Source organism: Colletes latitarsis, chromosome 2, assembly GCF_051014445.1.
Source record: "Colletes latitarsis isolate SP2378_abdomen chromosome 2, iyColLati1, whole genome shotgun sequence".
Classification (NCBI taxonomy): domain Eukaryota; kingdom Metazoa; phylum Arthropoda; class Insecta; order Hymenoptera; family Colletidae; genus Colletes; species Colletes latitarsis.
Window position 1 is genome coordinate 29,983,975 of NC_135135.1, and position 16,026 is coordinate 30,000,000.

A 16,026-nucleotide genomic window follows, 5' to 3' on the forward strand; every position below is an offset into this window, starting at 1 on the left:
TTCTTTTGAATAGAATTCTATAATTTTTGATCGTATCATTTCAACGCGGTCTTTTAATCTGTATAGAATGCGTTAAGATATGTATGCTCGAATGGTTAAAGAATTATTTAATAATCATGATTAATAGCATAAATAACTTTGGCTAAGAGCAGGTGAATATAAGAAACTGAACATTTACAACAGATAAATGCAAATAGATAGAGGAGGATGAATTTTAGCCAGGGAACAAATACTTTGATAAAAAAATTTAATTTAAATATTATATAACTTTTCATTTTTCCCCATTATTTTGCTAAAGATGTAACATTCATTTGGAGTATTGTTATTATTTATAAATATAATATTAGTGTTTACATTTATAAATAATTGATAAAATCATATACAGTACATGTATTTTTAACATAAATAGTTTGTCCATTGTAAAATAAATACGAGTGATGTTGACAACCTTTAAATTGAATAACTCGCATTTCCGTATTTTCTGGTAAAAGTTATTCTACTACGGTAATTCGTTTAGAAAGAATAATCTGTCCAACATTAAAATATGCGAGGAATTCGAAATTCCTCACCATTGTGCGTAGCTATACATGCGTAGTTATACGACGGTAAAAATAAACATCGCGAGATCGTACCAATAGCATGCATTTCTGGCCGTTTGTTTCCAGAGAACATTAACGTATTTAAAAATTTATTTATTTATTTATAAATAAATAGTAGGTGGCAAGTGCTCCATTTTTCCCCACCCTTACTTACTCTATTGTCACAATAAAACAGTATCATGCTCGATATACGGTACGGAACCATTAATAAAAATGTTAAATGTACTTTCAAAGACAGAATACACGCGTCTGCAACAGTTAAAAATCTACGCGAATTATACGCGATACGCATAATTTGAAAAAAGAAAAAAAGAAAGTCGTACGATAAAAGTCTTTAACATTCGTTGAAGAGAAATTATAATTGCAATGGTTAATTTTGCATCAACGATTGATTTGCAACTATAAGCTCCTTCTCAAAAATAGATATTACAGCATTTAAAACATTAGTATCCCGTTGACGATGTTTCTCGATACAACGAAGACTTTTCGGTTCTAAATCTGAAACTCCAATGTTACAAAGAAAGCATAGCCCATCCGAAAGTTTTATTACCCCCTCGTTAAGGGTTGATAATTCGGTATTCCTGTATTAAGAAAAATCCTTTATAGAACTTTTTATACATATAAGTGTAGCAAAGCAATTTCATTAAAATTGCAATAAAAATCGAATCCATTAATTCCGGTTTCTCATAATTGTTATTCAAACTAACTTGTGGTGCTTTGAAAATATACTAGAGACTGAAAGCTTGTTGTAATTGTTTTGTTACTTACGTATCGAGCTCTCGGAATGCAATTAATATCGAGCAATCCCTAGCACACGAGAACAGAAGATAATTTTGCAAGCGTAATATGTTCTCGGAGCTTATAAAAAGATTCGTTTCTTTTTCATTAGAATGTAGATTAGTTTCACTATGTATTACGTTAGACTTATCGCATGACAAATTATTGTCTTGCAAGTGCATAGGCAGTGATGTTGATTTTTGGGAAAGAGGAACATTTTCTTTAGGCTCGTCGTCTGAAAACCAAGCAGATTCCGAATTAACGTTTCTACAGAATCGTTTGTTTCTAATTTCGTTGAAACGCAGATTACCTTTAATATACGTTTTCAAGTGAGTCTCCTGCGACACGTCCGAGTGTTTCGTAACATTACTCTGGAAAGAATCGTGTAAATATTAGGGGTGAGCGGGGGTACCACGGACATTTCGGATTCGGGTCTAAACAGATAGCAACGAAAATAATATATGTATAGAAACTTACTGTAGATTTATAAGAAGATATCCGTTGCTTGTGAAACTTGTGTGTTCTTATTAAATTAGAATATATTATATCGTCTGTTAATAATGGCCGAAACTTTGAATGTACGTTGTAAACGTATTCTGAACTGATAAAGGGTAGCTTCTGCATATGGAGGATTCGTTCTAGCACACAATTTTTTGGTAAAGTTCCACCTTTTAGATTGCACGCCTGTAAGAGCATTATCTGATTACAGGAGCATTCTTATGCAAGATATTAGAGCTAAAAATACGCGTTCCCCCACTGTAATAGCCCACACTATTGGTTACCGATTACCGTCCGAGTACCGTGCTACACTACTATCCGTACAATCCAGCAGTCGGCAGCACGATAACATTATGCGCCCCCTTTTAACAATCATGCACGCACGCGTGATGGAACCGTTCCAGTTGCTAAATACCAGTGGCTAGGTTCTTTTTAAACCGAGCGTATTGCAGCAATTTGAAACCAATATTCGTTACCTTTTTGCTAAAATGCATAAGTTTTTTCGCCTTTGTTACTATATCTGGATGAACGTACGAGATCGGTTCGAAATCTTGTTGGGCAGACCGAGCGCATTTTTCGTACGCGGAAGATGCCACAAATTCTTCTTTGGCAAACGAATGCAAAACGGCAGCAGAGATTAAATCGCAGAATTTATCGATGTATTCTTTGTTCGTGCAGGCCACAGAATTGTGAAACCATTCCGCTAAAACACATACGAGATCGTTTAACGATGATTCTTGATCGTAAACGACTACACCGTCCTTAAAAATCTTGAGATTATTCTGTGGGGATATTAGGAGCCCTTTTAATGCTGATTTCATGCGTTCCTCTACCCCAGAAAATAAATCAAACGGACAGTAAGTACTTCGGGCTGCGATTACCTTTTTCTGCAGCTGCAATTACAAAAAATTTACCATCGTTAATTATGGATAAGAATACGTAGATTTTCAAACAGAAATATCACGCGATTCGAAAGTTTCATTGAATCTCATGAAATATGTTAACATTAAGATTTACTATATCGAATCATCGTGTTACCTTATAATATTGAGCTAAACAATAAGGACACTTTTGAAATTTATTATCGGCGTCTCTCGAGTATCCTTGCTTTGGCTTAATTTCCACGCAAAATGTCTTTTTGCTTCGAAACAGATCAGGATCGCATTTCGTTCTAAGAAAAGCGTAGTCTGGGTATTGTGTGGCATAAGTCTCCGTAACATCCGTGTGTCGGCGTTTATCTAAAGACAGAAACGAGAATATTTTTTATTGTACGCATACACGATAGAAAGATAAAAATATTTCTAGCAAAGGCGTCGAGATGCATCTTTTAGAATATCAACTAATCATTTTTCCTCGACGACGTATTTAAATAGCGATAAAACTACGTAGCCATTTATAGCGAAAAATGACTATCTCTGAAGATAAAAAAAGAAACGGCCGGCTAATGATAAATAGCGAAAAATGGTCGATGCTTGATCCTAAAATGGCGTTGCCGATCGACTCGGAGGACTCTGTCGAGACGTTGGGATTTTTCTGCCTTCGTATAATGGCTAAACAAACGCTTTTCGTCGTCTTGGCGTACAAGTAATACACGAGCCTGCTAGCTACGGTTGACGTTCTACGACATGAAATCGATATCTCCGTATCGCCAGTGCGCAATATCGCATCGGTGATAACACCATAATACCTGTTGCTTGCTTTTAAACAAATCAATCGTTTCGCGAAATCGAAAACCGTCGGAAAATATTAGAATTACCAGGCTGTGTGCGTCAATAAATAATTAATTATACAGGGTGTTCGGCCATCCCTGGGAGAACATTTTAACGGGAAAATTTAGAGGACAAAATAAGACGAAATCGAGGATACGTCTATTCGCCAAAAATTATTCCAATTGATTCCTGCAGCTAAACAATAATTTTTTTAATAACTTTTTAACGAAACCTCCTCGATCGAGAAATTGATATTCTTGATTTTCGTCTTATTTAGCCCTCTATCTTAATCTTCCGTTAAAATTTTCTCTCAGAGGTGACCGACTGTATGTACCCTGTATGTACATTCCGATCGATTGGGACAGGATTAGAATGAAAGATATCTCACGTTTTTATTGTCGAATCTGTTACTTAATTGTTGGTTGTCTCGCGTTTCATCGCTCGCGAGAGAAATTCTGATATTTTTTTAAGGATTTCGGTTGCGCAAGATTTATATTTCAAGGAAAGGGAACAGAGTTTCATACTCGTTCCCGTTTCTCATGACTCGTGACCTTTTAACTGAGATTCGAATACTGCCGTTGTAATTTGTATTGTTTCTTGGTACATGTACGTTCGAAGATATAGAAACTCGTGCTGTTGCAACTCCGCGAACAGTACATACACGGCGAAGACTAATGCTAGCTAGAGAGTATAGTCCACTCGAAGGCGAGGCATTTAAATTACGAGGCGAGGCGTTGGAAAAGGGAAATTTTTATTTATTTTAAAATGCATTTATTCTTCCAAATTTATATCGTACCGTTCAAAACAATACCCGGTGGATCTGAATCTGTACAAAGAATATACATATAAACTCATTATTAATTTAAATTACTTTTCACTTGGTGCTTAAATTTTCTTTCTTTCGATCGTTTGTAGTAATTTCATTCGGCATATGTACTCGGGTGGGTTTTATTCGCTTTTCAAGTTCAATAATATACCGGTGGTGGCTTGGCTTCTCCTCAACAATTATTACGAATGACAAGAACGAAGGTTACCCGTGAGTAGTTATTAGCAATATTTTATCCTCGATTTTTATTATAGTTATTAATAATATTTTATCCTTAACAGGTAGATTGAAAAACTATCTTTACAACGTTATGCATTGTCCCAATAATTGGTAATTTAAACATTTAGTCGGCAAGACGGAGAGTTATTGAAAAACCAAGTCTAAATAAAGTCCGCGTCTCTCATTAAGGGGAGCCTATTCGGGCTTCCTGTATAACGTGTTTTCTTCGTAACTCGAGCGGTTTCCATTCTCCAAGAACGGTTTCTCATATCGTTCTAATTTCTTCCTGTCGGCTCGACGTTTATCTTGTTAAAAGCAGGGTACAAACAAAATATTCCTCGCGACTTTCCAGACAAAATTTTAGTAGAAAAAATATTACCACGACGACGACGACGACGACGATTAGCGTTACGATAATAAAATTAATTCGATGGAATTCTGTTCGTCCAAAAGGCTTCCACTATCGTTCTTGATTCACGTTATGATTCACCCTACGTGGTGAAACATTTCGTTGGGAGGTCAGGAAAGACTCCCAGTGTGTGCCATTCGAAACGTGACAGCCGTGTCCTGTTGTTTTTGTTCGCGAGTGTACCGCGTTCGAAAGTCGACGCGGAGTCAAGTCCTCTACGATTGTCTTTTATTACGTCTGGCGTCTGACAACATTTTTCTACTTCCGGGCAGAGGATTAATTCTTCGGGAAAGGGGTATTTAAGTGAGCCCTGCCGGCAAAGGAGGTGATTCGATAGGCCGTGCATCAGCTTTCCCGAAGAAGAACTCGACGGATGGATGTTGCCCCGGGGGTCGTGCCCTTTTCGTACGAGTCACTCTGATCGCACGTGTCAAGTGTGAACGTCTCTCCGTGGAGGCACGAACGAGTATGGAGCTGGTTTAATGTCTTCTCGAGAGTGTCTGGCGACACTGTCGTCATCCTTTCGAGAGCGTGCAGCTGCAGTTGCCGCGTGGCCCGACTGGGGAGTAGCCTCTACGCGAGATGCACGTCGTAAATTTTCGTTGGCCCTTCATTGTCGACTGTATTCAACCTTGTTTTCTTTGTTTTCAGCTACCGGTACAATAAATAGCAAATAATTCCAACGTTGATAAAACAGGTGGTTAGAAGGGAGATATCGAAGGGAGCGTGCAAGCCTCGAAGCAGCCGGTGGAAAAAAGGCTAAGCTGTTCGAACGGTCAACGAAGGTTACAAGATTACGAGAGACTCGTGTTACTTCTGTCCAACACCTGTCGTTCCTCGTAACAACGAGACCATCTGCATTTCTTACACGTGGCGGGTTGCCCTTTCGAGTTTACGGGCCCCAGGCATTCCCGAAATCAATTCTGAATCGCTGCGTTTCAACATTTTCAGGATGCAATGTGCCGCACTACCTCTGCCTTCCTGATTCTGCACTGAATTCGTAAGGTACATCCAATTTACGATACGCCTGATACGAGGCTCGTTCGTTCGACAAGTCCTTAGAAAAAGATTATTCTAGTTTCGAACGACGATGAAAATTAAACCATGTGCTGGATATAACCGAAACTTTGACACTTGTCTAGCGGAGTCACGATGCTTACCAAAAACTAATCATTTTCGATGCAACGAGCACCAGGTGTGTTGTATTTTCTGCGGCTTGTCTTTAAATAGAAAAGTATTCCAAAAGACACGAACGCGTTCCGAAGAGATTTAAAAACGATTAGACGAAAAGGTAGGAGCGCACCGTCGACGTCGAATATCTCTGCGTGGTTCGCAAGAGAATTTTCGAGGGTACGTTTTTACCTGGTCGAAGTGGTTGAATGGCTTCCGAAAGTCTGGCGATGTCTTTCACGTCGTACCGAAGAATCTTGGGGATCTGTGCGTACGGGCCTAAAAAGCAGGAAGCTACGCTCTTGACGAATTCCAGTTCTCGTTCGGCGCGTTGTTTGCCGCCATCCGGTGGAACATCGTCCGGCAACGACTTCCGGAATCGAATTACCTTGTGCTCCTGAAACAGAGAGGAAAAGCGTCAGGGTTAAGACACATGCTACGTTATTCCGAATAAAGAAAACTCTGCCGGAGTAACTAAATACCAAAGTGTCAATCTGTAAAAAAAATTAGAAACGTAAAAACACGATTCCATTCGAAAGAGAATCGCAGCTGCACTTTACAAATATTGCGCCTTGCTGCAAGTAAATCGGCTGGCTCGCTATTATTAGTAGAAGAGGTTATTACCACACGGTTCAACATTCTCCTGTATCAATAACGCTCGCATCAAACATCTGTTATTATTAATTTCAAATATTCACGACGACGCTCGCCTGTGCTTTAAGAGTTTCACAAGTCGCAACTTGAGATAATACAAGTAGACGTGTTTTCAAAAAGAACTTAATCTCTTGAGATGTAATTTTGTAAAAGCTACGCGAGGCCTCGCTGGTTATTACGGAAGAAAGAATTACGCTGCGCGCTCTAACTTTTATTTATTTATGACAGTGAACTCGATCATTAAGCACGGTAGCATGACCAGAATGCAACAAATTACGGTATACCCGCACGGCAGAGCTGATTATCTATTATCAGGGACAAATGAATGGCCCGTGAGATTCAAGAAATTATGCAGGTCAATAGTGCGAAAAATTGTTAACTTAAAGATAACACAGAGACGCACGATAGAACGTACACGCCCTGTTAGTTAGTTCACCTTGTTGTTTCCTGATTTCTATTTACGGCTATGGACTAATCCAGCGTTTCCCAACCTTTTTTGGATCATGCACCGCCTGAATACACGATAGTCTATACTAGTTTTACAAAAGTATAGTATCGTACGTATAAATCAGTGGTTCTAAACCATCGAAATTTTTCTTCACAGAGAGAGAGGGAGAGAGAGAAAGAAAAAAGATAATTTATTCGACACGCTTTCTTTCTCTTCGTAGCTACTTAGATCGCTTTGCATGCTTTACAATGATCAGGAATTATAATTTATATCTTCCTTAACTGGTGTACAGAACAATTTTCCTTCCTTATAGATCGAAAAGTATAAATACTATTTTTTCAATTAATTTTGCCTTTTCACGATAAATCTAATAGGTTGGCTTTTGACTCGTTTGGCAAGTATTCAGCACCGTGCAACACCGATCAAGTACTCATCGACAGAATTGTATTTCTATTTTTGGAAATGTTTAACCGCAAACTAAGCGCACGAAAAATTCGACGACCGATCGGCTACTGGTTATCGATCAAAACTTAATATAAGAGAGCGACGTCGACACACTCGAGCGAAAATAAAATCTAGAACATCAGATTTTCTGGTGTCCATGTAAACTTCTCAGGTGCTTGTCGTTTCTCATAAACGTTCGATCGATATATCGGCTGTTCTCGTCTGTTGGCTGACGTGGCTGCAAGTTTCTCGTGCGTCACCCACGTTCGCCTAAGTATGCATGCAGCTACTAAAAGACAGTATGTGGGTTCCAACGACGTCGCAGGGAAAAATTAATTTTTATATCGAATAGTTCCTAAGCATAGGTACATTATTTTTAAATATACCGGAAACAAGTAAAGAGTAATTAAAATGCTCGATAGTCTGGAACAGCTAACATTGTTTACATAGTTTTAATACTATTTTATAATAAATTGATACTATCAATACCAACCGAAGGAAGCATATTTTCGCGTAGCAGAAAATCTGGTAATATAAACTCTTTATCTGTAATAATGAAGGAAAAAATGTACGAGTACGAAAATTAAAACTTTTACTAAAAGTAGCTGTTTAGTTTGTACTGGGAGTAAAATTCGAACCAAATCGGCGATATAAACGTCACGGACTAGACTCACCGAAGCTACCCCCCACGGAACCTCCTACGGTTCTGAAATGCAAAGTTCATCGATCATTCATCAGATCCCCACTTAAGCAGCTTAGTTTTCCCACCACCTAACAATTCTCCCTTCCATCTAGTCGTCGAGGTCAACGGCCATCGGTTTCTTGTCCTTTTCTTTCTTTTACCCAGTCGAACTATATCTCTTATTCTCCCACTCGTATATGCGCGGTACACGTGCGCGACGACGCAAAAGCGACCTAGCTCGCTCAGTCACTCACTGACCATCGCTCTATTTTCTTCAACTTCCTTTTTTATCCGGACACAACTATATGCTGTAGAAAAAAATAATAAAATACCAGTGGATTTATTTCCGACTAGTTAGCGTTACTGTTTAGGCAAGAGAGGACCACCCATACCATCCATCCAGGAGTAGATCATCGTTGTTATTTACCAATGTTTAAATTTACTTTTTAGTTTTGAATAAAAATAAAAAATGCAATTGACGGTCGAATTATGATAGTTTTAACAATCTCGATAACGTACAATAAAGTTAGAGTACTACGAACAGCTCCTGACGTCGCTTCATTTATTATGCAAATAATTAAGATTGCTCATCGTCTACTATTCACTCCGTCCCCCTCCTCTACTGTTTGTTTTTTCGTTGGGTTTTTTGCACTTGGCCGTGTGCACTTGCACGAATACGTCGAGTGGAATGTTGCGCAACCGCGTCGGATCGCGATCTACAACCGATTAGATAGAAGCGCGATAGGTTCCGTGTAATTATCTGCAGTTTGACGAGCCGCGCGGAAAATAAAGGTTCGCGAGACAGATAGGAAATAGGCGTAATTGTCGGAGAGTGGGCGAGGACGAGTGATTTACGATTCGCCGCCAGTGCGAAGGCGGATGTTTATGCGCTGAATGGACGACACCGCGAATTCTAAACGAACGTTCAAGTATTATGGACGGGGAGCGTCCGAATCGTTCGATAACCGGAGTCGATCGTTTCCAAACTCCTCGACCAGTCTGAAAATTCGCAAACCAACAGGTTCGTTCGTTCGGCTTCCCTTTCACGCCACATTTCTAGTAATTTAACGCATGCTTTTAATTAACTATTTCTACCACGGTTTTCCGCACACCTATTTCCACCTATGCGAGTTATAGCATGTTATTAAGGATAAATGACTCGACGACGATGTTCCATCTTGCCCTTGCACGCGGAGCTAGCTAGATGATTCAACTATTTAGAAATTACGCACGCGCGAGCAACGTTTTTCCACCCATCCTCCAAACGCCCAACTCGCCCTTCTATCAATTCAGAGAAGAAACGACCACGGAAAATGCATCAGAGTCAACGTCCTTCTTTTATTTCTTCTTGCCTCGCTCGAGGTCCAGTTTTCTTTCGCAACAAACGGCGTGTTTTTTCTTTCTTTCGGCTATCAAGTCGTTTCTCTACGGTGATTCTGTTGGAACTGCAGTTTTGCCATGGCAACGGTCACTCGGATTTTCTTTAACTTTACCCGTACAGGCAACTGGCGTAGTTTCTCTAGTTGCATGCACGCGCTGGTTTCATTCCTTCGACCAGTGGGTTTCGGTTAGGCAGTATACGTAAGGTACGTATACGTAAAATTGGTCAAAAAATTCTTCCTACACACTATCTGGTTAAGTTCTTACGTTCCTTTCACACCCAACTAGCTACCGTTCAAACTGACGGTATAAAAAACATAGCATAAAATATTTCTTCATCTATCCGAATGAACATATTTTTTACCGAGGCTATTCGAGCGAACCTGAGTCTCGCTCGCTCTAGGTGTATTCCGTTCACTCGCCTCGTTGAACGGTTATGCATGTGCAAAGCTTGACCCCAGCGTGGAAGGTCCATTCCTGGAATAAAAACCGTACCCTTGCTCGCTTTGGCGCGCATACACAGGACCGGGGAGTCACCGTGTTGTAAAACTTGATAACTGCTACAGACGAGAATTTCACCTCATGTGTAAAAGGTACGCGCAAAGTGCTGTGGCTCCGATATCCACCGATAAACTTTCCGGTCACCAGTGATCGACACCGCGAGGCAAAACATTTCCTTAAAACCCTTTCAAGTGAGAGAAAAATAAAGAATAACAAAATTATTGATACGTTCTACGTACAGACTCTGTTAGACGTAGCTGCTTAACAATCGAAAGAAAAATCGGCTTGATCATATTGCGATGAAATAATGAAATAATGAAATAATGGTAGAAGGGAAAGATTCCATGTTGAGCTAAACTCGAGGACCACGAAGGTTCAACGAGCAACACGGTGCGCCTGTGGCGTGTTGCATTAAAATTAGAACCGCGGAGGGTATCTAATGCGAGACCCAGCTCGTTATTGATCTGTTTCGTTCATTCTCGGTGTATCCCATTCACTTTCCTCGTCGAACGGCACATGCGTGGATAGGCCTCGGCTCGAGATAAAAATCGCTACCTTCCCCATTTTCAAGCCAACCGGCGATCCCGATTACCCTCTGTACAACACGAATTTTCTTCTGCCATGTCCATCGGATAACAACCCTAGATCAGATAAGAACGGTACAAACAACATACGAACAGTGGTGCGACTGGATTTCAAACACGAATGCCAGCAAAGTACAGTTTATAATATAAAAACAAAGTTTCGCGCAAACAGATACTTCCAAAATGGACGGTGTGGTGAAAATATATCGACGGTATTAATGTTTCGCTCGTGTTTTCATATTGTGTCGAGGGTGAAGGAACCAGCTATTTATCTCGCTTGAGGACACATCCTCTCTCCTCCTCGATATTCTTTCACTGCGTCACTACTCATAAGCGACGACTGTAGTACGGCTACCTGAAAGGAATATCGAGGAGGAGGAGGTGCGAGTCTCTACCTGGACTCCATGGCTGATGACGAATACATTACGAGACGTAGCAATATTTAGTACTATCGATATTTTCCTAATTCTGTATTTAGAAATACTTGACGAGTATTTGTAGAAAAGAATGTAAATGTCGAGAATCAATTTTAATTCTTGCACTCTGTCAGTGTTGTTTCCAATACCTTAAATGATAAACAAAATGTATTAGAAAATTTCTATCAAGTACACAAGTAAAAATGAAATTGTACGTGTTATTTGTTAGAATTTAGCCACGAGTATACATATAAACGATAAGGTTATTTTATATGTACGCTTGCGTGTGTGTATGCATCAACGAGGAGGTGGTCTCCCTTCATCCGACACAGACGAGTTATTGTCCATCGTTTATTCGTTATCTGTTGCTCGAATCAGATTTTTACTGGCATAACGGGCAACGAAAAAGCAAACTATTGCAAAAGAAGCGACAACACCCACGCCAAACCAAGAGAAATCAGTCCCATACCAAGACCTCGTAACCCAGATACAAAAAAAAAAAAGAATGAAACAGGATACGGACGACTGCCAGGAGAACAAAAACTCACAGTATAATAGAAAATTGTTATCGACCATTACATATCTCCCCTGCTATATGAATCGAAACCAGAATAAAGACCCCTACACGCGCTGGCGGATTTTCAGTTTTCATTTTCTTTTACCGCAACTTCCAACTGTTATTTTTCTAAATAACTTCCTCTGTCGGTTAATCGGAATAACTCTTACCGAGATCGATGGTGTCGAGCAAAAGTGATCGGCAAAAGTATCGATTGCGTGTTGTAGCGAGCAGGGAACCGTATGCACATACATAGTTTATCGACTTACTTGTGACAGCGCAATAACGACGTTAGCATTTCCTTCGCCTCTGTAAACACAGTCCTCGATGGAGAATGTTGCGAGAGGCAGGGGAGGCTCTGAAATCGCCGGATAATCGTCGCCGGAGCTTCCGGTGGAAGTGGTCATCGATTCTGAAGAAAGCACAGTGGTCTCCGCAGGATTTCCTTCGTTGATTCTCATTCTGCTAGCTTTCTACCTGCAAAAACGTATAAATATTTAAAAAAAAAAAAAGAAAAGTCGTGCAATTTCCAATAATTAAAACTTAATGCTTATTATTAATTTTATAATATTACACCTTTTACAGATATTTTCTTCGATCGTAATATTTTAATCGAGACCGAACGTCCGTAAAAACATCGAGAATTGTGACGCGTAGAAATAATAAAAAAATAAAATATCGAACGTTAATTAATATAATAAATCGAATGTATTTTTCTGCAAAAGTCAGTTTCAATTTACGAAATTAGTTTCTATTCAATGAAATTACATTCAAATTTCAATGAAAGGACTCTCCAACGTCGAAATTAATTAGCACCAAATGCAAAATTCTGTAGCGAAGCTTGATAAATGTTTCTGTTGTTACAAGGCATTTATAACCCCAGAGACGATACATTTAACGTAATTAAATTATGTTAAAAAATAACAGTGAATCGACAAAATGTTAATAAATACGCACAGACTTTGAAATATCGAGATTTTTCGTAAAGCATTCGGTCGACGAATTAATACCACTATAATAAATAAATATTCACTAAATGACACGTTTGTGTTTTATCGCCAACTACATAGGTAACTTTCAAGTATCATCGACGGAATTAATTTACGATAATTAACGGATTGGAAGATTTTTTTGTATCATAATAATTGTGTTCCAAGAAGTTCAGCGGGGCCGTAATTTGTGATCGTAATTTCTTTTAATATTTCCGACGTTAAAACCACGCATATCGAGAAATTAGCGGTTAATAAAACCCGTTGAAAGTTGATCAAAGGCCACACGCCGTCGCTCAGGATTTGGAAACGAAAATTTTTAACACGCAAATGCCGATCGATCGAGTTTAGAATTACGTAGACGGTCACGCTTGAAATTACGAAACGACGTGATCCCGACATTGTTGTCGATTGATAAATTCTAACCACATTTCATTGACACGTAACAGCCTGAATGTATTAATAAATAACTTTTTCAGTTTTTATTATTTTCCGATATCTGTTACGTGTTTCTCGAGTCAAGCGAAAACACACACTATACATGTACGTAGGGTATAAACTCGTATCTTGGCAAGAGGTACATACATACGTACATCCATTACAAGTAGTTATTTCATTTTTCTAACGCGTTTAACGATACGCCATTTATACATAGGCGAGTTTCTAATGCCAGGCGCAAAACGATGAGTCACAGAAATCAAGTCACTTATGTATACATATACGTCGGCCATAAAAAGGTCCGTGAACCATAGACGCTGACTTTCGAAACGTCTAATGAACGCACTCGTATGCAAACCCATAATGCAAACAACTGCACACAGAACCAGCCTCGGAAAAAATACGTTTCACGTAGCAGCTGACTGTCACTAGAAATTGAAAGTTGACAGAAGAAACTCGTCTGCGTCTCCAAGAAGAACTTTTTCTGCTTTTAACGCTGGATTTGTCGACATTGTTCACACATCTATTACTATTTCATTTATTTATTTTATATTACACGATCAACGGAAATAACTAGAAGAGATAAAGTCCCATCGTATAAGAAAAAAGAAAACATTTCTTTATCGCGAATGAAGAAAGGAGAACGCAAAGCTCGGAAAGTAGAGGGGAACAGCAAGAGATGGTGACTGTGATTTTTCTTTTTCTGTCAAGGAATATGGTAGATGGTCCGAACGTTTTGCCTTTCTTTCTCGAACAATTTCCAAGCCATTTACTGTTATTTCGATTCGATTATAAAGGTTCACGATTGGGGTTATGTATTTTCTAAGAGCTCCTTCTAGGTTAGAACCAACAACTTTCTTCCGCGGGTCGAATTTCATATATCAGCACGAACAACAACGACTTAGGGAACAAATACCGTGTTACGAACGACGTATATTTTAAAAAATTATGCGATACTTTAGCAGCTACGAAGATTAGTACATTTTGATGGTCCGTCGCGAGGAGTAACTGGATTTGCGTTTCGCTCGTAGTTGCGAGAAACATCACATTAAGCAAAAATATTTAGGCAACCTACTTACAAGGAGAGAGCAAGACCTTTGGGTCATCGATTTAACCGAAACTTTATACGCTGATAGATTTCGACACCTTCTTTACGAAAATATACCATTAGAAGGGTTAGATTTGTGCATTTTGGACTGTAAGTTTGAAAAATGTTAAGAGGTTAAAAAGGTTAGGAATGGGATCCTTGGAACCACCTGTACGTAGTTTATTGCATCTTGTTACACTGTTCCCTTGAATACGTAATTCATGATGCGACTATCATGTGTAATAACAGTAATCCTGTAATGGACGAATCTTGCATATTAACGTTGCTAGTAACTCTGTAAGGGGTTCGATAGCATAATACAAAATAAAGAAACAACTGACAGTAGGTTTATAAGACAATTTGCTTGTGATTGTTCCCTTGTTGTCGCCGTGAGCTGAAAAACTCGGCAGCGTCGGTGCTCTCGGGCGATAATCTCGTTAGAAGACCAGTTATCTCGTTATACGCTTCGTTGTACGTCGAAGCCTGGAAGATGGAAAGAGCACGGCGCGCATGCGCAAACATGAACGAACATGTCCGATCCTGACCGTACGCGCGAGCAGGAACGAACACGTACGTATACGATCGTGCAGCGCATCGATATTATTATGCAACTCCGAACCAGCTAACGATATGTGTACGCCCAATCAAATCATACAATGACCGAGTGATTACGCGATTATCTTTTCTCAAATTTCCGACATTTCACAGATTCGAAAGATCGACGAGAAAAAGACTGTGGGGTTCAAGACATCGTGGCGCTTGATTAATCTTTTCGAAAATATTCCAAGAAATATTGGTGGTTTCTAGTAATTTAAAAATTGCTACTATTGATATTTTGCAACGGTAAAAATGAATTATTATAAATTGAGCGAAGCGTGACGAAAGGTACATACATACATGGAATTGTGACCATCGAAATTTCATCGAATAATTCTGTGTTGGCTGCCATTGATTACCGGCTGAAGCGACACAAACAAACAAACAAACAAACGTATTACATTTCATATCAGTTGAATAGGTTCGAAGGAATGCCTGAAATTGCTGCCGCCGACGCAGTCAAACATGTTTATACGAGTGTTTTCCTGCCTATCAGACGTAATTTTACACCAGTTCTATTTTCAAGCTTCTAAACACGCGATACGATTATATCTATCGCATTATGCTCTTTCCGTCAATGTAAAGATGAAATGATCCTTTATCCGAAAAAGAAATATGTACACATCGCTAGAAATATTCATTACATCATCTACAAATCCACTCAACTTTTCGTATCTATGCGATTGGTATCCAATTTAGGTTAGTATAGATATATTCCACTCTAAGTTACCTAGTGTAATATAATATTGTAAATTGTGCCGAATAAACAACAATACCGATGTTTTTGAACAAATTAGTCCTTAATTTTTCAAATGTACATACATACATGCGATGCTTGGAAAAAAGAATAGACTTTACGAATACACCTCGCAAATGTGAAAATATGTTGTTTTTTTCCAAAATACCAGTAGAAATACTGTTTCCGTAACATCAGAAGCAAGAGAGTTATTTAAGGCGGTAAACTAGAGTGATTCACGCCGCGTATTAGTTGGATGTACGACCTACCGGAGGTTACGAATGCTGCGTTGAATACGTATGTAGAA

The 16,026-nt window shown here is 39.1% G+C and overlaps 1 protein-coding gene across 6 annotated transcripts in view; it reads right to left on the minus strand.

Annotated features, from left to right (window-relative positions):
• Positions 1-230: 230 nt before the first annotated feature.
• The window catches only part of Ipk1 (Inositol phosphate kinase 1), a 70,166-nt gene continuing 54,370 nt past the window's right edge, over positions 231-16,026 (minus strand). For 3 of the 6 annotated variants that reach the window (XM_076783088.1, XM_076783089.1, XM_076783085.1), the window contains 7 exons: positions 12,142-12,349; positions 6,400-6,604; positions 2,913-3,112; positions 2,351-2,767; positions 1,854-2,060; positions 1,368-1,747; positions 231-1,180 (listed from right to left, as the gene is read on the minus strand). In XM_076783088.1, coding sequence (XP_076639203.1) covers positions 970-1,180; positions 1,368-1,747; positions 1,854-2,060; positions 2,351-2,767; positions 2,913-3,112; positions 6,400-6,604; positions 12,142-12,333 — 1,812 coding nt within the window. In that variant the 5' untranslated portion in view covers positions 12,334-12,349 and the 3' untranslated portion in view covers positions 231-969. The remainder of the gene's footprint in view (positions 1,181-1,367; positions 1,748-1,853; positions 2,061-2,350; positions 2,768-2,912; positions 3,113-6,399; positions 6,605-12,141; positions 12,350-16,026) is intronic. The other 3 variants (XM_076783091.1, XM_076783090.1, XM_076783087.1) reach the window with 3 other exon arrangements.